The following is a 21,636-nucleotide window of genomic DNA, read 5'->3' as shown; positions in this document are numbered from 1 at the left end:
TCACGTGCCCGTGACGCGTCTCCGCGCCGGGTCGCCGCGTTTGTTTCCGGAAGTGCTGCCGCGGCCGTGGTGGGGGGGTCGACCCGGCGCCAGGCGGAATGGAGGTCACCCGCGGCAGTGAGTGGCGGGCGTGGACGGGGGCGCGGGGGCGGGGCGGCGGCGGCCCCCCCGGCTGACCCTCGCTCTGTCCGCAGATTTCAAGAGCGCGCTGGGCACCGTCTACGAGGCCGTGGAGGACGCCGATTTCCTGGCCATCGACGGGGAGTTTTCAGGTACCGCGGCCGAGCCGCCCCGCCCCCCCTCCCGGCCCGCGAGGCCCCTCGCCCCGGCCGAGGCCTCAGGACTTGTTCTGCTTGCAGGCATCAGCGATGGGCCGTCCGTGAGCGCGCTGACCAACGGCTTCGACACGCCCGAGGAGCGCTACCAGAAGCTGCGGAAGGTGAGCGGGCGCTGGGCCGGGACCGAGGAGGGGGCAGCCTCGCTCGAGCCCCTCCGTTGCACCCGAGGGGGGGGGGGAAAGCTGTAAATCCTCTGGCCTGCGCCTCCCCCCCTCGCACTTTCTCTGAAAAGATAACCGGTTGCTTAGAATTTCTGTTCATTTCTTTTTCTACCCAGCATTCCATGGATTTCTTGCTGTTCCAGTTTGGCCTATGCACTTTTAAGTATGATCACACAGAATCTAAGTATGTCCTTTTCTTGGTTTTTAAAATTAAATGTGCTGGCATGCATAATTTGTATTCTGATTTTCAACTATGTTTTCTTTTAGGTATATTATGAAATCATTTAACTTCTATATTTTCCCCAAACCTTTGAACAGAACATCACCAGATGTCAAGTTTGTCTGTCAGGTATATATGTATTTTCCCCGTCTGATTCCAAAATAACAGAGAATCCAAAGCAAAATCTTCCACTACCAATCTTACACAAGTGCAGTACTGCGAATTGTATGTTCTATTTATTAGGAAGGTAGATTATAAATTATCAAAAAGAAGTTTTTTGTTAAAGTCAGAAGGATCTTGTCAATTTGACAAAAAGTTTCATAAACGCAAAGTTGCTGCAGAGGAAAGTATTTTTTTTTCCTTTGCACTCTCAGTACTTCTAGCCTGATGTTGGAGAAAAGGTCAGTTGCCTGGAAGCTTCCTTGTGCCTTGTGTCAAGGCCAGCAGTTTGAATTGTATCTGGGAGATTGTAATTGTATTGCTTTGTCAAATGAATAAAATATACAATATATAGCCCACCATGAATTGGCATTTTTAGTAATGAAAATTAATTTCATTAAATTGAAGTAATTTGTAGAATCATCTATAAATCTATTTTCCTGTTTTTCTTTCAGAGCTCAAGTATAGATTTTTTAGCAAACCAGGGATTTGATTTTAATAAAGTTTTTCGAAACGGTAAGCCTTTTGTAAATATTTTAAAAGTAATTCTGCATTTCTATAGCTGTAACTTCAACCTCTTTCTTTCCAGTATTGCGCAATCTGATCATGAAGAAAGTAAGTCATGTTTCTGTAATAGTTTGTGGTTAAAGTTTAATTCCCATCACTGAGAATTCTCTCCTACCAAGAGAGTTAAAAGTGCATCTGTAGGAAACTAGGATAGGAAAAGATGACTAGATGCCCAGATGTTTAAATTGGAACAGTTTTAAAACAGAACTTCATCTGAGTCCCCACTCATCCCCACCTTCCCCCTGTTTTTAAGGTATCCCTTACTTAAATCAAGAGGAAGAAAGACAGTTACGGGAGCAATATGACGAGAAGCGCTCTCAAGCCAATGGGCTTGGGGGCTTGGCATATATGTCACCTGGTGCTGCCAAGCCTCCATCGGCTGTTCCTGAGGATCAGAAGAAGTTCATCGAGAAAGTTGTGTGAGTAAATATACAGTCTCTGCTTGGAGAAGGACTCAGAACACCACTGGTAATGGTTCCATTTAGGTTTTCAATTATTTCCTGGGCCAGACAAAGTTTTGCCAGGAAGAGGATTCTTCTTCTGTCACCGTCTGCCAGACTGGAAATGGATTTGCAGCTTTTCTCATGCAGTGAGGGAGGCTGACCACCCCAGTACATTACTCTGGAGCCCTTTCAGCTACAGAGGCCCGGCTTTGGGCTCCTGCATGATCAGGATATGGGGATTGTAACTACCGTGTTTCCCCGAAAATAAGACCCTCTCTTATATTTTTTTTAACCCTGAAATAAGCGCTTGGCCTTATTGCCATGCACTCAAAAGCCCAATTGGGATTATTACCAGGGGATGTCTTATTTTGGGGGAAACAGGGTAGGGACAGGGCCTTTGTAGGTGTGGTGCCCACAAGAGGCCCATCCATCTGCATTTGCCTTAGAATCTATTGATACTTTGCTTTTGCTGATGCTACATTTGTAGGGATTCAGTTACGTTGGTTCCTTCCTCATTGTTTTACCCACTCACCCCATTTACTTTGAATTTCTGAAAGTACTGACTTAAATAGTGATTTGCAATAATGTGCACAGTGTGGATCCAGTAAGTAGTAAAGCTTGCCAGCTCTCCCATTTTGGAGAACACAAGCCATTGTGCACGAGCAGGGAGACAATGGTTCTGCCTTGCCTGGGCTGGCGTTCTTCTGGTTGCAGACGGCCCTCCCCATTGTGGGAAGAGGCCAGCCAGAAAGAAGATGCCTTCTACTTCTCTCCCCCTTTTCAGAGAAAGGATAGAAGATCTCCTGCAAAATGAAGGAAACACCACCGTGCAGCTGGAGCCATGCACCGGGTTTGTTCCTCTGGGTCTTGGGCAAAGCATTACGTAGATGAGGCTGGCTGGGCAGCAAAGAGGAGGGGAGATGGCAAACTTAATATCTTTCTCTTCTTCTCTGTAGATTTCAGAGGAAACTAATCTATCAGACGCTGAGCTGGAAGTGAGTAGTGCTGGTTGCTACAAGGAGAAGCATCTGAAGCAGACTTCTCCGCATCTGGGGAGCCGCAGCTGGGAGTGCTGCATTCCTTAGAGGCAGAGCTCCCCGTCTCCTGGGCGGTGTTGATGCAAAGCTGCTGGCCAGGGCCAAAGAGCCAGGTCGCCGAGTTTGCTTTCCCTTCAGGCATTTTTTTTCTTTATTTGCCAAGCATGGAGTTTACACTTATATTTCTGTTTCTGATGTTATTGCCAAATGTGGCATTTTCTTGATTATTTTTTCTGCAAAGCTAAGGAGGATTATTATTAATCCTTTTTTTTTTCAATTTCACCATAGGTATCCAAAAGGCATCCATGTTGAAACTGTGGAAACAGAAAAGGTGACTAGTTCTGCATTTTCCAATCCGCACCTTGGTAGGGCTGTGGGATTTTCCAGGCATCACTAGGAGAGTTTCATTGGGCAGTTGCTCCTTTGCTGGTCTGATCAGGGGCCAAGCCCTTACAAAAGAGAGACCTCCAGTGGGATGGCTCATGTATTCGCCAACCACTTCTGAAGGAGCTGAGGAACAATATTTTAAAGTCGCTCTTCCTGGCCTGCTTCCCTCCAGATATGCAGGATTCCGAGGCGGGGAAAATGATGTGAGAAAGTCAGATTGACTCTCCCTCCTCCCCCACCCAGGAATTTGACACATGTAGCTGTGTAGGAGTGCTTGGTCATTGTGCTCTTTCTTGCTTGTGCCTGCATTAACCTTTGTGGCTCTTAGAAGGAGCGATACATGATCATCAGCAAAGTGGACGAAGAGGAGCGCAAGAGAAGAGAGCAAGAGAAGCAAGCGAGAGAGCAGGCAGGTGCCTCCGATGCCTCTGCCGGGGCAGGGGTTGGCTGGCTCGCTGGGCTGGGGGCAGCCTCTCAGCTACAGTGGGAGGGGCTAATTCGCAGGGATGCTGGTCTGAACCGGGCAAAGGACTCACCCTGGGCTTCTCACTTGCAGGAGGAGCTGAAGGATGCGGTGGGGTTTTCCCGAGTCATTCACGCCCTTGCAAATTCAGTACGTTTGTTGCCTTGAAATCGTTAGGAAAAGTATGCATGCCAGCAGCAGCTGAAGTTAGCCAGGAATGTTCTCAAATGCAGCGTAGCGTGGGGGGCGGGGGAGAGAACGTGCTCTGCCTCTGCCTGAGCATTGGGCTGAGTTGCCTCTCTACAGGGCAAGCTCGTGGTCGGACACAACATGTTGCTGGACGTCATGCACACCATCCATCAGTTCTACTGCTCCCTCCCCGAGGTTGGTGGATTCTTCCTTGCATTGAGATTGCTTTTCCTCAACATGCCCTTTGCAGGAAAGTCACCTCCTCCCTACTCACCTGGGACACACCTAGACCGGTCGTCCTGGGTGGAAGGTGGGCACCAGCACCTGTCCTGGGTCCAATGAGGATGATGCTCCATCTCCCAAAGGGACTGAGTAGATTGGTCCAGGATGTCAACAGCTCCCAATATGCTCCTCCCAGTAGTTGATAATCAAAGGGGGACTGCTTCCCTCTGCGACATTCCCTCTGCTTTTCCCTGGAAGCTTGCTAGCTTTCTTAACTTCCAAAACTTTCTAATTAGAGTTCTCTTAAAATGGCAACTATCTGTAATATTTTTTTTAAAAAACATGCTTTTAATGGCATCTTAAATGTAATATCCAACCTTTTCTTTGGCATTGCAACCTTTGCTTTTCTCAAATAAATGAATTGTGCATTGATGCAGTTTACATCATTTCTTTTGGTCTCAACAATCTGATTCCTTTTAAATTTCAGGATTTTAGTGAGTTCAAAGAACTAGCAACATGCGTCTTTCCAAGGTAAGTGCTTCTGTTTGCTATTATGTAAGAACATAAGCCAGTTCAGTTCAGCAGTCTGTTCTCTCAATGGCCCTCCAAGTGTCCACAGAGGGCTGTCCCTCTGCCATCAAGGCTAAGAGCCACAAACAGCTGGGATCTCAGTTAAAGTATCGCTATAATCCTCCTCTTACGGAACATTCATACTTAGGAAGTTCCTGCTGATTCTTCATTGTAACCATCTTATTTCAGGCCTTCCACCCCTGATATGTTTTCCAGAGTTTATAACTAAAATCTGTTTTACAGGCTATTGGACACTAAATTGATGGCAAGCACTCAGCCATTCAAGGTAGGACATTTGCATTTCTTGATAGCACCTGTTAAAGTAGTATAATTAGCAAAGTTAATGAAGTGAAACGGACAGATAAAATAAGACTATTTTGCAACAAAGATAATATGCCATTTTTGCACCCAGTGAACTGCCTTTTCCAGGCCACAGAATGCTGTCCTCGGGCGCTATTGCTGCTTGCTAGAAGGCAAAACCACTAAGCACAAATGAAAGCTAACCGTTGTCTAAATGCCTGGCTGTTGAGGGGGCAGCAGGGGGGGGCGGCGGGAGTGCCCTGGAAGAAGTCCTGAGTGTCACTTTCTGCCTTTAGCAGGAGCTCTTGGTGCCCCTGACATGGACAGTACTACCTGTTGCTCACTTGGAGCAGTGCTTCTGGCCTTCAGGGGCTTTTAGTTGTCTTTGCTAATTTGAGTGAAGGCAAGAATAATACTGGTGAGCTTGCCTTGGAAGTGTTTTACATAGGACTCACAAGTGGGTGTATATTTTAATTAATTCCAAATGTTTAAGACATTGGTGATCATCATCTTCTCGCTTTCTTGCTCTTAGTTGGTATTGATTATCATGGCCCAAACTGCATTAGTGGACTGTGGCACAATGTAAAACCTCTGAGCTGGTCCTGGTCTTAAAACTCTCAAGCTCTGTTTTGACTTTGCAACCACTGTGGTCTTTCCAAGGAGTCCCAAGGTTTTGGGAAGCATGCATGTACAGTGTGTGTGTGAGAGAGAGAGAGAGACAGAGAGAGAGACAGAGAGCATGGTATTCATACCTGTCTGCTGACATAAGCTTGCAATCAGAGATGTCTCGTGCTCTCCTCTCTTCTCAGGAAATCATTAAGAACACATCCCTGGCAGAGTTGGAAAAGCGTTTGAAGGAGATGCCCTTCAGCCCTCCAAGAGTTGGTAAGGCAACAAAGAGCAGCCGAAATCTGGCTTTTAGTAGACGTGGCAAGTGAGCATTTAAAAATGTGCTTATGCTTTGGTGGGTAGAAATTTATTGGATTCTCTAGAGCTAGCAATTCTATATAATTTTGATGGGGAATTTAGGTCGGGGCTTCAGAAAAACCAAAACTACCGTTTTCCCCCAAAACTAAGACATGTCCGGATAATAAGCCCAATTGGGCTTTCAAGTGCACGCGGTAAAATATGCCCTCCCCAAAATAAGCCCCCCCAATACTTAGACGCATGTGCAGCTGCTGCGCAAACAACATGACGTGAGGAGGCGAGGCAGGAGGGAGGGGGAACATGCCCACAGGCCCCGCACGCACCTGCGGTCCATGTGCAACAGCCTTTTCGGTGAGCCGGACGCACCACTGCCACTCAGGAGAAGAAGAGAGAGAGGAGACGTTGTGAGAGAGCCCATTTCTGATATTCTTTTCTTCCCAGGCGGCGGCAGCGCATTCAGCCGATCTCGGCCGTTGAGGGGGAGTGGCAGGTGGGGAGGGGTGGGGAAGGAAGGAAATGGAATGGTGTGTTTTGGCACTCCTCTTTCCACCTACTGTCCAATGAAGTCACTAGGATTCTACTTCTTTTCTTTTTTTTCATATAAAGTGCACTGTGAACAGAACATGGTCTGACTGCTCTCCCCTGTCGTAACTTTGGCTGCCTCCGCCACGCGCAGAGGAACATGTCAAATTTGTCTTCTCGCCAAAAGACTTTTCTTTCTACAAGGAGAACTCTGTTCTTGCAAAGGTGCCATGACTTTAACTCTTGAAGCCCCTCGCCGGAAGTGTTTTCTTGGATGGCGTGAGCCCCTGCCTCTGCGGCGGGCTTTCACCGTGGCCCTTGGACCTGGAACTCTGATTGGGAGCGCCTGGCCCATCTCTCTCTCATATTGCCTTTCCAGGAAACGGTCCTTCATTCCGGACCACCGTACCCGCCAAGCGGGCCCTTCGTCCCCACGCAGGCTGCGAGCTACTGGGGGGCTGTGTGGAGAGACATGGGGGGGGCTCTTCTTTTCTCGCAAAAGATCCTTTTGGGATCTTTTGATCCCAAAAGAAAGATGCTGGATCCTTGAAATTGGGCCTGTGCGTGGCGGAGGCAGCCAAAGTTAAGATGGGAGAGCAGTCTGACCTCCCCCCCCCCCCTCGCATCTCCATGCAGCCCCTCAGTGGCTCGCAGCCTGCATGGGGACGAAGGGCCCGCTTGGCAGGCCCAGCAGTCTGGGATGGAGGACCGTTTCCTGGAAAGGCGATGCGAGAGCGAGATGGGCCAGGCGTTCCCAATCAGAGGGGTGGGCAGTCTGACCATGTTGTTCACAGTGCACTTTATATGAAGAAAAAGAAAAGAAGTAGAATCCTACTGAAGACGCGCTAACCTGCTCGCACACTTTGTCAGACTGTAGGCAGAAAGAGGAGTGCCGAAACACACCATTCCATTTCCTCCCTCCCCCACCCTCCCCACCTGCCACTCCCCCTCACCAGCCGAGATCGGCAAGCCAGATTTGGGGAGCTGAACGCGTTACCGCCGCCCGGGAGGAAAAGAATGTCCGCATGGATGGCAGGTGCATGTGGGGCATCTTTCCCCGCACCTCGCCTCCTCACCTTGTTCTGTTTGTATGGGAAGCAACGGAAAAACTGCCATGATGGCTGGAGGCAGCGGCCTGAGCAGCACCAGCAAAGTAGCTGGTCGGGGCTCCGGGGCCGAGGTTTAGGGATAAGACCCCCTGATAATAAGGCCAAGGCCATATTTCAGGCGTCAAAAGAAAATAAGAGCCTGTCTTATTTTCGGGGAAACACGGTAATAGCACTATTGAACCAGTAGCTGGATGAAAAAGGCTGCAATTTGTGCTACTTTTTCATCAGAGGCAGAACAAAGACATTCTTGAGTCTGCTGAGTGGGGTCAGCAAAACAGTCTCTGAGTGGAAACTGGGCACCTCAAACAGTCTCTGCACCACTGTCTGGACTAAAGTGTTCCTCCTCCCATCCAGGTGACTTTGAGTAAAAGCATCCTTTCCTTCCTCAGAAAGCGCCGAGGGCTTTCCCAGCTACAACACGGCTTCAGAGCAGCTTCATGAAGCTGGTTATGATGCCTACATCACGGGCCTCTGCTTCATCTCCATGGCAAACTTCTTAGGTACTCTGACCTTCTTCCATTGTGCCGCAGCCTCCACTTGGCTCATCGTAGTGATTTTTGTCATATCCTTTGCTCATTAGGTTCATTTCTCAGCCCTCCCGCAAATCATGTTTCTCCCAGTTCAAAGCTGATAGAGCCTTTTTTCAACAAGTAAGTAACAACCATCCTTGAAAAGCATCCTGCTGTTTTCTGAAATTCTGCTGTGACTTTTTCAGTGAGGTTTCTGTTATAGTTTAAAGCTTTGGCATTTAGAGTAGTACCAGTGTGTTTGCTAGAGAGGTTTTCTTGCCCCGCCATTTAGTGCAAGCTGCTGCCCTAGGCTGAGACCACGAGGGCCCTGCTTCTGGGAGGCTTGATCGTGCTATGTAGTTGAGAGGTGCTTTTTTGCTAGCTTTTCATGGAGCTAGCTAGATAAGCGGAGACAAAGAAATCTTTTTTTTTCTTTTCTTTTCGATTTATAAGAGCCCAGTATAATATCCAAGTGACTCTCTATCTTTTCCTTCAGATTATTTCTGATGAGGGTGATGGACATTCCATATCTCAATTTGGAAGGACCAGATTGTAAGTGTTTCCCCCCATCTTTAAGCACATCAAAATAGTGGGATGGTTCACACCTTTTTGGTTTTGCAGCAGTGTGTGAGAAACATTTTCCCTTTAGTGGGGACTGAGTTGCAGAAAAAGGAGGAATCGACTGAAGGTTGGCAAGGAGGAAAGGTTGGGTAAAACGCGCGTGAACTGATACAAGTCTGCCTCTGGATTTAAGTCTGCCTTCCCCAGAAGGGTGTTCCTGTGCGGTAGCCCTGTGGGAAAAATGTCGCATTGATCTTAACTATTTGCTTTTGGCTCCTGGGTGTGTCGGGGGTGCAGATCTTATCAAAAATATAAATCACTTCTGGAGCTCATATCAGGTTCTTCTGGTTTTGTAGTACAGCCAAAACGTGATCACGTCCTTTATGTTACCTTTCCCAAAGAGTGGAAGACAAGTGACCTTTACCAGCTCTTTAGTGCTTTCGGTAAGTAGACCCGTTCCAGTGACAAATTCTTACAAAAGAGCAGCTGAATTTGGCAGAGAGTCATCTGGGGGGGACAGGGGGGTTGGGTAAAATTGAAGGCTAAAAGCAAAGGATCCTTGCATTGGTGGCTAGAGAGCAAATGGGAGTAGGGTTTGTGGGGCCCTTTTGGGCAGGACAACTCCGCAAAGCCTCCGCCCATCCCTTGACACATCCCTGTGCAGGGAGGTGTCACTCTTCCCTCTGGCCCTCCCTGCTTCAGAGACATCAGCCTTCTCCCTCCAGGATGAGAGCTGCCCCTGTCCACATGGTGTCATCTTCACTATGCTTGGATAGATTGGAGCAGAATAGAGTTTACATTCCCCTTCCAATTTTAGGAAACATTCACGTGTGTTGGATTGACGATACATCAGCATTTGTATCCTTGAGTCAGCCTGAACAAGTTCAGATTGGTGAGTACCATAAAACTTTGAAAAGTAGGGTTCACGGCTGGTTATTTTTACTAAACATCAGCTAATGGTCGAAATGTTTAAAGAAATGTTCTAAAAATGTTTAAAGAAGTTCCGTATATCTTTATCCCTTTCTCCACTATTTGTCTTCTGGGGCCTTGGAGGCTGTTAACTTTTCTCTTTCTGGTGGTCTGCCGGGTGGGAGTAGGCAAATGCCAGGAGAGGAAACGCATGGAAAAAAGGGACCACGGAATGCAGTCCCCTTCAATCCTTTGCAGGCCAAACTCTGCTCTCAGTCCTGCCAAATCAACAGCAGGAGAGCTGAGTATCTGGAGCAGGAGGCATCCAGCAGCCTTGGGAAGGTCAGATGCGCTGCCTGGGCATGACCGGGCAGGAGTGCCCCACACAGCTTCTGTCTAGGCATCCATCCAGCTGCCTTCTGTGAAAGGATCTTCCAGGGAGGAGGACCTGAACTCCTGCCCAGAGCAGGATCTGAAAGGTCCAGCCTGGAAGGGAGGGTTGTGTGGCAAGGTTGTCTCGGACCAACAAATACTGTTCATCTTGGCTCAAGACTTGGATCGATTGCTGCCACAGGCACAGCCCTTGGCAGACCGCAGGGTGCCTTTCACTTTTTGGGGCACTGGCACTTCCTTTTTCCTCGTTCTGCAACGTCACTTTAAAAAAATTCTTGATGTGATGGTTTATTTTGCCAAAGCCTCACCTTTTCTAGTTTTGCTTCAAGGTTTCCTTGTCCCCAGAAGCTTCTTTGCCCAAAGGACACCCTGGCAGGGCAGCCATGACCCAGGTTTTCTTTGCCAAGAGCAAATGGAGAAAGGCTGGGGGAGGGGGCAAGTGGGGCTTGTCATCCAAGGTGAGCCGCAACCTTTTCCGGAGTGTTGTGCAAGTGAGCGGAGCTGAGGTGCTTCAAAGCAGCCGTCCACCTTGTTGGGCTCTTCTCAGGTAGGCAGCAGAGATGGGTTTCAGCAGGTTCTGACCAGTCCTGAAAAACCGGTAGCAGAAATTTGAGTGGTTCGGAGAACCAGTAGTAAAAATTCTGACTGGCCCCACCCCCATCTATTCTCTGCCTCCCACGTTCCAGCTGATTGGGAGGAAATGGGGATTTTGCAGAAACCTTTCCCTGGATTGGGGACAGAATGGAGACTTTACAGTATCTTTCCCCTGGAGTGGGGTAGGAATGGAGATTTTACAGTATCCTTCCCCTGCCATGCCCACCAAGCCACACCCACAGAACTGGTAGTAAAAAATTTTGAAATCCACCACTGGTGGGCAGGACTCAGGCTGCTTTGCCTTTTGGTCTTGGAAAAGGCAAAGGCCTGCCGAGCGTCTCTGAGAGAACACAGAAATGAAAGAATGGCCCACAGCCTGACGGACACCTCCAGGTGACTCTCTGGCAGAACTGGGGACAAGGGACAGAGGTGGTTTTTCAGGCAGGCCAGAGCAGAAGGTTGTGCCCAAGGGCCCGCAGAGCCACTGGGCAGCCTTGGGAGGCAGCAGATGCCCAGTCAGCTGAAGAGGACTAGTTTTGCTGACTCACCCAGAGACCATCTGGCAGATGGAAGATTACAGGTTGTGAGGCAGCCAGGACTGCAAGCGAGCACTGAGACCAGAGAGCCCTCCAGAGACTCTGGGTGCAGGAATCCGTTCCATAAGCCTGCACCTCTTCTGCTTCTGCATGGTTCTGGCACAGAAAAGGAAAGAAAAAATGGATGGTTTGATGAGCTTTTCTAACAAGCCATGCTAACTCTTGAAGCAACAGGTGGGTGGGGAAAGAGAACCTTTGCTTGGGCCCTGCTCACCTCTGGCCGACTTTGAAAGCTGGGGACAATTAAAAAAAACACTAGCGATGTCTCTGACATTGGCGACAGAGTTATACAGCCCCCTCCCCCAAACAATTTGTATCTGAGTCCCCCCCTTGAGCTTTCTGGTGCTTTTCCTAGGAACAGGATATTGGCTTCCTTCACCAGCATCCTGGTTATGCTCTCCTGAATGTAGCCTGAGTCCACACACACCCCACCCTTCAAAAGGGCTCCCCTGCTCCCTCCCTGGAAGAGGAAGCAGAGGGGTGTCCCTCCCTTCAGCTCTTTGAGCCAGGAAGCTGTCCTGGAGAGGATTCCCTTCTGAGTGATTTTGTACTGAACTGTTTCCACAGCTGTTAATACCAGCAAGTATGCTGAAAGTTACCGGATTCAGACTTATGCAGAATATATTGAAAAGAAGCAGGAGGAGAGGAGGCAAGCGAAGAGGAAATGGGCAGAAGACAGTTGGAAGGAGATGGAAGTGAAGCGCTTAAAGACACAGGCCAGCCCCTTCGCACTCCAGAGCCGCTACTACAGTGTTTGCAGGTGAGACACTTTGGCCAGTTCTGCATCAGGTGGGTTTCAGGGGCAGGAGAGTGACTCAGTTCGGTAATTCCCACAGTTGGAAACGGGCCCAGCCAGTTCAGCAGAAGAGAGTTAGCTCCAGTTGGGAAAACACAAAGCCCCGTTGCCTCCTGTGGAGGGTTCAACCTGGGGAAAGAAGTCTGAGCCAGAAGCGAGTTGCCAGCCTCCCCTCTTCCTTTCCGAATTTGAGAGGCCAGAGGAATCTGGTCATCTGGATGCCAGGTGGTAGCGCAGTTGCCCCAGGAGGGAACTAATAGAGCCAGCCTAAGAGTTTGAAAATGCAGGTGAAGAAACCGTTCCGGCTTGGAGAGGAGCCAGTTTGGGCAGCTGTTCTGTGACACAAACCAGGACTGTGCTGGCTAGTAATCAGGATGGCAGGAGAACAGGTTGCTCCTTCTGAGAACAGCTGGAGGTGGTCTTAGGAAGGACAGCAGGGCACGGCAGGATTGTATCCCTCCTCCTTGCTTCAGGATGCTCCCTGGGAACACTTATAGGAAAGCCCCCACAGACCTTTGGAGGACTAAAATCTCTCCCTTTGGGGTTTCTCCCACTACCCCAGTTTTTCAACCCCCAGCTCTGTGGGGAAGAGAAGCATGAGCCCCATCCAAGAGGAGAGCATCACAGATGACCTGGAGGAGGCCACGGTGCAAGAGGTGGACCTGGCCACTCCAAACCCCTTCCAGGAGCCCGCTGAAGAAGAGAAGAAGCAAGCCAAGAAGCTCAGGAAGGGGAAAAGGGAGCAAACATTAGGTGGTAGGTGGTCTCTGCAGGGTGCTTGATCTGACAGCTATGGGTGGCCTTGGCCCATTTGCTGACCGGCAGGCCTGGAGTGAGGGAAAACCACCAGTTTCTGGTTTTCTACATAATCTGAGAACTTTGAATGTCAGATAAAAGAACATGGCAGAGGATATTGCTGCACCCCAGTTGTCTTTATTTTGCCCAGCATTGGGGTACTCAAAGCACATCAAATGGAGCTGCTGAGGCAGCTCAGATTCAGCTCCATCCTCTGAATACCCAAGGAAACTGGGGGGAGGGGGTGGCAAGACAGTTGCTGGCCTGGGATTCGTCCCAGCCAGCATGGACAAACTTTGGCCTGAGTGAGTTGGGTTTTGTGTTTGTTCAGCTGTGTGGTTGTGTTGTGTTTCTTGTAGGGGGGCTCAAGGTCACTCCCACCAGGCTCTTTGATGTGCCAGACACGTGGTAGCTGCCAGGAGCACCAATGAAAGACGGCTTCCATTCCAAGGAACTGGTGGCGGCAGTATCCTCCCAAGCCAGCCTGAAGGAAGAAAGGAGGCTGGTGCACAGTGGAGAGGCAGGACGCTTCTTGGAAACCTGTTTTGTTTTTTAATCTCTACTGAACAATCACGGTCACTGTTTTTATGTGTATGCATGTGTGTACATGTCCATTTCCTTGATTATGTGAAAGCCTTTGCTGTCGTGTGTATTAGATCAAAAGGCCAAACCGTGGGGCTGGACCATCCATTCCTGTAACGTGGCAGAGTTTGTGCGCAGCTTGCTCTGCTGGTCCCCTCAATCCTCTGCAGACATTCAGGCACACCAACATCCAGTCGGGCGCCTGGCGCTTTCAACCACTTCCTTCCCTGCCATCTTCTGCAATAGTAGAAGTGCATCTTATTCTCCCTTCCCCCCCCCCTCCCGCAATTAAAGAGAAACTGTCCTTTCCCTTTGGGAAAGAAAATAGGTCTCAATCTTCATATTAAGTTTGAGAACTGGCTTAGTGTACCTGGAGGGGAGGGAAGCTTCTCCGGCACCTTTTCCATTGAACTGTGACTAGCATTCTATATTTAAAAAGACAGATAAACCAGCAGCTTCACCAGCTTTTATTAGTTTGAAAAATCAATCTTCATAAACTTGGTTTGATATTTAACATTTTTGTATCGTGGAATGAAAAATGTTATTTCCATACAGTGAAAAAATTAAAGAATCTTTTTCTTAAGAATCTGTGTTTATATTTCTATGGCTGGGCCCTTTTCTCCTGCAGCCACATAAATCCTCCACCTGGAGTGGCTTGCGGGCTTCTCTTTGCCTGATAAGCAGCTGGGCCGGTTACAGCAAAGGCTGCCCCCCCCCCCCCAACGGGGCTCCTCTTGTGGAAGGCTGATCATTAAAGGAAGAAGAAGCCTGCTGGCACAGCCAAGGGAGGCCTTTTTCCTTGGGGAAAGATAGTCTCCCCATGAGAAACTGTGGCTGCAACTCCTCCCTCGAGTTCTCACTTTCCGCTGCTACTGCCAGAAGGAAAACAGAGCCGTTCCTTTTCCCTGCCTTGATGGCGCAAAACCTACTCCTCACCTCTTTTCTAGTAGCCAGCGTAAAACTCTGGGCACTGCTCTGCGTCACTGTCCAGAGCAATGTCCAACAGGAGGGAAACCTGGGCAGGGTCAGTTCTTTGCCCTGTACCACCAGGGGTCATGGGGACTGTCCTGCTGTGAGGCTCTTCTGGAGCTGCCATTCCCAGGAATCGCTCGACAGGTTTCCTTTTCAGCCTAGATAAGCTGCGTTGGACAGACAGGAATTGGTGTTAATTGTGGGATTATTCTAGCAGAGTCCCTGATAGCCAGTGTGGCCTTAGGGGTGCAGGGAGCCCACAAACGGTGCAATTAGTCTTGATGCCCCGTCCTTAACCTTCACGCCTCTGACAGGATGGAAATACTTGCTTTTCGGCAGCCCTGTTTAGCAATGGAGTGGGGGCGGGGGGGGGGAAGAGTCAGGAAGTTGTCCAAGGCAAAGTCTGAAGTCTATCTGGTCCTTGGGTAGGAAGTTTCCCTGGTTCAGCAGCTGCCCCAAAACGTCCACACACTCCTTGGCCCCAGCTTTGAGATACGGCAAGAACAATAAGGATTTTTAGGGGCATTATGGTAGCATGGAAAAACACAGCTGCCCCCAAAAGTCCCTCATTTTCCCTGCGCAAAGAGCAACTGTCAGAAGGAGCACTGGGGGCACCGGCCTGCTCCCCCACCCCTCAGCTGACTTTCCACTAGTTCCACCTAAGGGAAGGGTCAGCCCTGTGCAGATGATGCACGCGTGAGCTCTCCAGCCCCCCATGACATGCAGACATGCCTCACCCGGAAGGTTGTGCCCCTTCTGATGCCCCTTCAGAACTCTCCCCACCCCCCAGGGGGCTCAGTCCCTGTTTCTGCTGCAACTCACAAAGGCCAGTTTGCTGGTCTTGCCAGCCCCTCGCCCATTTCCCTAGGCCAGTCTCCACTTTGGTCCTAACCTGAGCAGTTGAGCCCCCTCCCCGTCTGCATAGAAGCAGGATGACAGGGAGGGGCTGGGCTGCCCCTCCCCCACTTCCTTCAGCCTCTTCCCTGCACTGCCCAGCAAATGGAGGACGTTTTCTCCAGCGACCCCTTTAAGGATTCCTGGTCCACGTCCCTCTCCAGGTGGCCACGGAGAACAGTAAAGGTCTCCCCCCCCCCGGTTGTCCTGTGCAGGAGCAGAGGAGGCCGCCTTCCACCAGCGCCCGAGAGCAAAAGGTGAGCCCAGAAGCGGGACTTTGTGGGCCAGTTGGGTACCAGGCAAGCTCATCTCGCCCCCAAAACCCCGACTCTGGATTCACAGCCTCCCACGGGGACTCCGACAACAAGTCCCAGAGCCCCCACCCCCCACCCCCACCCGCAAGCCCCGGCCTTCCCCGGGGGAAAGAGCGGGTTCGCTGCCACCCAAGGCAGCCCGGTAGGAGCGCCCAAGCGACATCAGCCCCGGTTCTTCCCAGCTGGAAGCTCACCGGCTCCTCCCGCCTGGGGCCGCCCTTCGGACCCACAGCAATCTCTCGGTCATTTCTCTCTTTTTCCACCAGGGACCAGGAGGAAGGGCAACGGGGCTTCCACGAGACTAAGCGAAACGTCCTGAGCAGCAGAGCTCAAGGCGGGGGGGCGGCAACGTAGCCTCTCGGGCGTTTGGACTGCAACTCCCAGAATTCCCAGGCTGGGAGGGGGCGGGGCGCGCCAGGGCTGCGAAGCCTCGCTGAAGAGCCCCCCCTCCCCCCAGTCCGAGCAGCGCCTCCGTCGAGTTTCCCCCCGCCAGCGCAACTCCCGGCCACAAGAGCAGCCTCAGCACGGGACCCTCCGACGGCGAGCCCAGCCCAGGCGCGGGTCCCTCGGGCGGCCACTTGCGGGACGGGGGCTCCCTCGCGGGGCACTTACCCCTGCTCCGCTCGGACGACGCCCCTCGGCCGCGGGGCAGCGCCTGTCTGGCTGGGGTGTGGCGGCGGGGAGGCTGGCCGGGCGGCTTGGCTCCGCCGCTGCGCCGGGAAACTCCCCCTCCTGGAAAGGAGGCCTGTTCCTCCGCCCGTGGGGTAGCGACGCGGCCGCGTGGATCCACAGACTGGGGATGGAGATACAGGCGGTCGCCCGTCCACTTTCCCGCGTGGGATATGCACCGACTTCCCGATGTCTGGAAGTGCGCGGGGGGGGGGGGAAAACACCCCAAGAAGAGGGCATCGGGTGCCCCCTGACACGCGTGGGCAGAAGGGAAGGCTCTGGGGTCCTCCTTGAGGTTGCACAAGAAATAAGTTCCCTTCATCCTGGAAGCCCGTGTTCGCCTGCACGTGGAAAGTTCCGTGTTCGCCTGCACGTGGGAACTGCCGCCGCCGCCGGACCGCCCTAAAAATGAGCCCCTCCCATTCCTCCTGTCGCCCCCGCTGGGGTAGCCAAGGGGTAGCTGGAACTCGCGAGGCACGGACGGGGTTCGAACCCGTGATCTTCGGTTTACGAGACCGACGCCTTACCACTTGGCCACCGCGCCTGCGTTGAACGGGGCGCTTTGCTCCTATCTAAGCTGGCGGCGCTCCCGAGAACCTCGCGCGGACGTCCACGCCCCGCCTGCGCGAGACGCTCCGCCCCGAAGAGGGCTCCGAAGTAAGGGCAGGCCGGGCGTCGCGATGGCGCGCTGCGCAAACGCACGAAAAGGGGGGGGGTAGGGTTAGGGTTGTCTTCGTGCGCATGCGTTCCCGCCCCGTGGCCCCGGAGTCGACCGGTTTTTCCCGTCTCTCGTGGCCGGCCGGGAAGCGGCCTCGCTCGGCGGAGCCCGCGGGAAGTCCCGGGACCCAATTCCGGCCGACGAGGCCAGGCCGCCGCCGCGCGGCCGGAAGACACCTCCGGACTCGGCTGTCAAGCAAACGGTTTAATGACCCCCGGCGCGGCCTCCCCCGGGCGGCCCTGCCCAGCGCCCCGCCGCCGTCTGGCCGGGCGCCGCGGGCCGCCTCTCCGGGGCTCCCCGTGCCGGCGCTCGGGGCGGGCCACCTGCGGCACCCGGCCGCCGCTCATGTCCAGGATGCGCTGCGGCAGCGCCCAGCACACCGTCCTCCCGGCGGCCCCGCGGCTCTCCGGGACCGGGCAGGCGTAGCAGAAGGGTCGGGCCGGCGGCGGCCCCCGGCGCTTCCCCGCGCCCGTCTCCACGCGGAGGCTCAGCCCGGCCCTCTGCCGCGGGCGCAGCGCCGCCTCCAGCCGCTTGTGCAGGTGCAGGTTGAGCTTCTCCCGGGTCAGGTGCAGCCGCAGGAAGAGGCTGGCTCGCGTGGCGGTCGCGTCCCGCTGGCTGCCCGCCGCCTGCAGGCCCACGGAGAGGGACAGGGCCTCTCCGCGTGGTGCTCTTTCCCTGCCCTTCCGGGGGCTCCGGCCTTCCTTGAGCCCCGCCGCTCCTTTCCCGTCCGCCTGGGCTCCGGCTTTGCTTTCGCGGGCGGGGAATCTCTGCGCGCTCCCGGCTCTTCCGGCCTCGGCCTCGGCCTCGGCTGCCGGCTGCGGGAGAGGAGAGCAACGCATCGTTCCTTCCAGCTCTGCCGGTCGGTGCTCCTCCTTCGCTCCCTTCTCCGCGGACGGGGGGAGAGCCCGGTAATGCAACGTCCCTTCCAGCTCCGCCTGAGCGTCCCGGTCTTTTTTGCTTCTAGCCCCGGCTCCGGTGGAGGCGTATCGCAGCCTTCCTTCCAGGTCTGCCGGTCGGTCCGCATCTCTTTGGCTTCCTGTTGTTGCTCCTTTCTCGGGGGTCTCCGAGGGAGCCCTGTAACGCATTGTCCCTTCCAGCTCTCCCCAGTCGTCCCCATCTCTCTTGCTTGCTCCCCTCTCAGCGGCCGGTACAGGGAGAGCCCTGTAATGCATGGTTCCTTCCAGCTCCGCCTGCTGATTCTCACCCATTTTGCTTCCAGGCCCTGCTCTGGTGGGCGTGTGGTGCATTGTCCCCTCCAGCTCTCCCTGTTCGTCCCCATCTCTTTTGCTCGCCCCCTTCTCAGGGGAGGGTGGGACAGCCCTGTAAGGCTCTGCCTGTCCGTCTGCCTCTTTTTTCCTTCCTGCCCCTGCTCCCTTCTTGAAAGTTGGTGGGAGACCCCTGTAAGGCTCTCTCTGCTGGTCCCCATCTTTCTTGCTTCCTGCCTCTTTTCCATCTGCCTTCTCTCCTTCCTTAAGGGGAGCTGGGAGACCTGTAGGTCGGTCTTGTAGCTCCTCCTGCAAGTTTGCACCTTTCAGAGTCCTGATTTTGCCATCCGTCATTTTCTCCCCCGGTGCTTCTTGCCTGGTGCTGGGACTGTCTTTACCAGCTGCTCCCTGGCTCTTAGGACAAGGCATGGCAAGAGATGCTTTCTTAGGCTGGATCCTGTCACCTGGTGCTTCCGTTTCCTGGATGGGGACATTTCTAAGAGGCATGGCCAGTGACCGGGGTGGGGGTCCTTCAGCCTTTTTGGAGGGAGCGCTGGGAGCCAAGCAGCTCTGCTTAAAGAGGTCTGTAAACTGTACATCCCGAGGCTCTTCTGCAGGAGCCAGGGGGACAATACGGGGGCCCTGGGGCTTTGGTGGCTTTGGAATCAGGAGAATTTGCTTTGATTCAGGGCCCCTGGAGGTCGAGGCCCCCTTCCGAGGAATCTTCAGTACCAGTATGGGAACGGGGGGCTTCTGAGGAACTCCCTTCTCTGGGCTGCTGGGACACTGGGTTGCCTTTGAAAGGCCCGGGATGGCCTTTTCCGTGGGTTTTGAATGCAGCGTTTCGATTCCCCAGGTGAAGACCATGTACTTGTGGCTGATATTGAAGTCAATGATGCAAAGCGCCTCTTTGGCCACAAAGGTCAATGAGAGGTGTTTGGGCCTTGAGATTTTGTTGCCAAAACGGATCAGCTTCGGCAGAGGCTTTACAGAAAAGATACTGAAGGTGCGGAGGGAGTCCTCGACCATTTCAGGGAAGGCTCCCTTCTGAATTTCCACCATTTTCACTGTTAAATGGAAAAGCAGCTTCTGGAGTTTTTCTGGCTCCACTGAGAAAAGGACCTCATTTCTTTGGCTTCTCTGGAAATCTCTTGGTTTAAGGCCTAGCTTCTCCTCAGGAGCAGGGAAGGCCACTTTTCTGATTTCTTCTGGGTTTGCTTTGTGAAAAATATGGTACTCTTTGGCTCTTGGAGGCTCCTGAAAAGATTTCATGTAGACGGCCATGGCATTTCTAGGGAGGAGGGGAGGGTGCGCTGGAGCTTCAGCGTCGCTCGGGATTAGTAAAACATTTTGCATTGTTTTTTTAAGATCCCCACGGAAGGATTTTTTTTTCACAGATTGAAACAGGTTCACAGAGTTGATGACCACAGTGGGAACGCCACACCGTCTCTGAACCATTTTCTTCTTGATGTGAAATTCCAAGAAGTTTCTACTTTTCTCATCCATTCCTTTTAGAACAGTTGGGACTTCCTCTGAGTCGGGAGGCAAGGCACCCACAGGGTCTGCAGTAACCTTCAACGGCTCTTCCTCTTTTTCAGAGGAAGATTTTGGGGCGGATTTCTCTGTTGTTTTAGCAAGTTCCCCTTTTTGCTCCTTCACCCTGACGTCAAGACACTGGATGGCCATTTGATCCAGCAAGGGGAGAGGTGAAGGTTTTTCTGCCGCTTCCTCTTTATCCTGGATCCTCAACCTGGGAAGAGAGCCGGGGGCTGTGGGTGCTGGCAGGGGTCCCATGCGGATTTCGAGAGATTTCTCCACCAAAATGACATGATCCTCCTTTTCAAAAGTGGAGCTCTGGACAATGTTTATTTGTGCAAAAGACGTCTGCGGGACTCCCTTAATTTCAGGATGACTCTCCGGAAGCAACGGTGCACCTTTTATTTCAGGAAGTCTTTCTGGGAATAAAGGGATAAACGATGGCCCACGTTGATTTTTTTTCTTCAGAAAGTAAAGGTCTTCTGATTCCGAGGAAAAAGAATCGGAGCTGCTGGCTTCGGAAGCGTCTGAGGAATCATGCATTCTCTGGGAAGCATCTGTAGCCACACGGCAGCACAAATTCAAGTGTTTTAGGAGCGGCAAGCAGGAGGAGGAGCCGGAGGAGGAGCTGGAGGAGGAGGAGGAGGAGTGCTTTGGCAGAATCATGGTGGCCCTTAATAAAGGAGGTAGACAGGGGAGGTACTTTTGGTATAAATTCTCATCTTGACACATGCTTCGTGGAGTTTGGTATGGCTCGTAAGGATGTCTGTGCACCTGACAAGGCAGCTCATAACTGTAGAAATAAAGAAAAAAGCAGAATTGTCTTACACTGCTAGACGAGAAAAAAGTGTTTCCACTTCCAGGTGACTTCATTTTAAAAAAAAATAATCACTGTATTTCTCCAATGTGCCCATTCCTACCCTGTTGGGAAATCTTCCACCTTAGACAATTCTTCAGACCTTAACTTATCTGAAGAACTGTCGTGACTGTTTTATGATGCCCAGAGAGGTGAACCTGCCTGGCCAGCCCCACTGAGCCTTCCCCAGCAACACAAGGAGCCCAGCCCCAGCCAGCTCCTCACAGCTCCCCCACAAAGGACTGAGAGGACAGAAAGTACATTTGCAGAGAACCTCCTAGAAAAACAGATTTCACCTACCTTTCAAAATCAGATGTTAGTTGCCTCCCACAAATGCAGCTAGAATCTATAACAGAAAAAAGGATATATTTGGAATTTATTTTTAATCAACTTATAGAAAGTATTTTTAAAACATCCACCAAGCTGCCTTGACTATCTTGTTATAGAAAAGAAAAACCTGCCAGGCAATCTTTGGACGATGGAGAAAGAAGAGAACCGATGCTGCCTTTGGAACTCAGTCTTAAACCTGAGTTATACAACTGTAGGAATACGAGATTTGGCAAAAGGCTTGCTAGGTCAGCAAAATGGGGAGCTCTGGTGAAGCTGGGAAAGACCAGGGCAGGTGCTGAGTGGAACCTCATGAGGGGTGGGAAGGGGTCCTGTGTGCCACCGGCTCCCATTCACAGCGCAAACAGCCACCATCCCTGGTGAACCTCGAGGTAATGCCACTGGGGCCCAGCTCTACTCCAGGGAAAGATGAAGTTGGAATAAACATACGTTTTGCTTGTGTGGCTGGAAAGTCCGTCTCTTCTTCGCACGCTGCTTCAGGCTGTAATGGGGAGGGAAATGTTACTGGGTTTCAAATTTTCTCATGGTGAAACTGCATTCTGGCTTCCCAAAGGCAAGAGATGAAAATTGCAGCAAAACTTAAAATGTGTGAGTTGGCCCCTTCCGGTTTGGGAGTACCATTGGTACCTCTCCTGCTTCAGCATGAGGGTAGAAGACCCTCTGAGGCTCATGGGCTTCTGGCCAGCTGCATTAGCATGGCACCAGATGCCCAGGTTCCTTCTGCTGCCCATCTGGGGGCTCTGGGGAGGGCTTGGCTGAGTTGGTGCCTACTCTC

The 21,636-nt window shown here is 52.2% G+C and overlaps 1 protein-coding gene, 1 long non-coding RNA gene and 1 other non-coding gene across 5 annotated transcripts; 1 reads left to right on the top strand and 2 right to left on the bottom strand.

The window, feature by feature from the left end:
• Positions 1-36: 36 nt before the first annotated feature.
• Positions 37-13,935, top strand: PARN (poly(A)-specific ribonuclease). 3 transcript variants are annotated; one of them, XM_070955372.1, is made up of 24 exons: positions 37-117; positions 195-272; positions 360-439; positions 616-683; positions 767-848; positions 1,334-1,394; positions 1,699-1,864; positions 2,673-2,738; positions 2,845-2,883; positions 3,214-3,256; positions 3,644-3,721; positions 3,869-3,925; positions 4,082-4,159; positions 4,674-4,717; positions 5,000-5,042; positions 5,866-5,941; positions 8,004-8,114; positions 8,195-8,264; positions 8,620-8,675; positions 9,041-9,127; positions 9,502-9,576; positions 11,744-11,936; positions 12,535-12,728; positions 13,127-13,935. In XM_070955372.1, the coding sequence occupies exons 1-24, from the start codon at positions 99-101 to the stop codon at positions 13,177-13,179; spliced, it is 1,917 nt and encodes a 638-aa protein (XP_070811473.1). In that variant the 5' UTR covers positions 37-98; the 3' UTR covers positions 13,180-13,935. The 3 variants fall into 3 exon arrangements, with proteins under 3 accessions (XP_070811473.1, XP_070811472.1, XP_070811474.1); XM_070955371.1 differs by having other exon boundaries at positions 3,641-3,721; XM_070955373.1 differs by lacking the exon at positions 12,535-12,728 and having other exon boundaries at positions 3,641-3,721.
• On the bottom strand, positions 10,259-11,267 carry LOC139325478 (uncharacterized). The gene is made up of 2 exons (XR_011601094.1): positions 11,129-11,267; positions 10,259-10,573 (listed from the first exon to the last, which is right to left on the bottom strand). It is a non-coding gene; the product is annotated as an uncharacterized lncRNA (long non-coding RNA).
• Positions 13,936-16,670: 2,735 nt separating the features above from the next.
• On the bottom strand, positions 16,671-16,742 carry TRNAT-CGU (transfer RNA threonine (anticodon CGU)). Its single transcript has one exon. It is a non-coding gene; the product is annotated as a tRNA-Thr (tRNA).
• Positions 16,743-21,636: the final 4,894 nt, after the last annotated feature.

The sequence above is a fragment of the Pituophis catenifer genome, unplaced genomic scaffold (genome assembly GCF_029215685.1).
Source record: "Pituophis catenifer annectens isolate HBS135680 unplaced genomic scaffold, rPitCat1.0.hap2 SCAF_16, whole genome shotgun sequence".
Taxonomy (NCBI): domain Eukaryota; kingdom Metazoa; phylum Chordata; class Lepidosauria; order Squamata; family Colubridae; genus Pituophis; species Pituophis catenifer.
Note: the sequence above shows the minus strand (reverse complement) of the source record. Positions and strands in the feature narration are given on the sequence as shown.

Coding starts and splice junctions, on each gene's coding strand:
- PARN (XM_070955371.1), top strand. Junction 1,865..2,672: donor AAGTTCATCGAGAAAGTTGT/GTGAGTAAATAT, acceptor CCCCCTTTTCAG/AGAAAGGATAGAAGATCTCC. Junction 3,926..4,081: donor TTCACGCCCTTGCAAATTCA/GTACGTTTGTTG, acceptor GCCTCTCTACAG/GGCAAGCTCGTGGTCGGACA.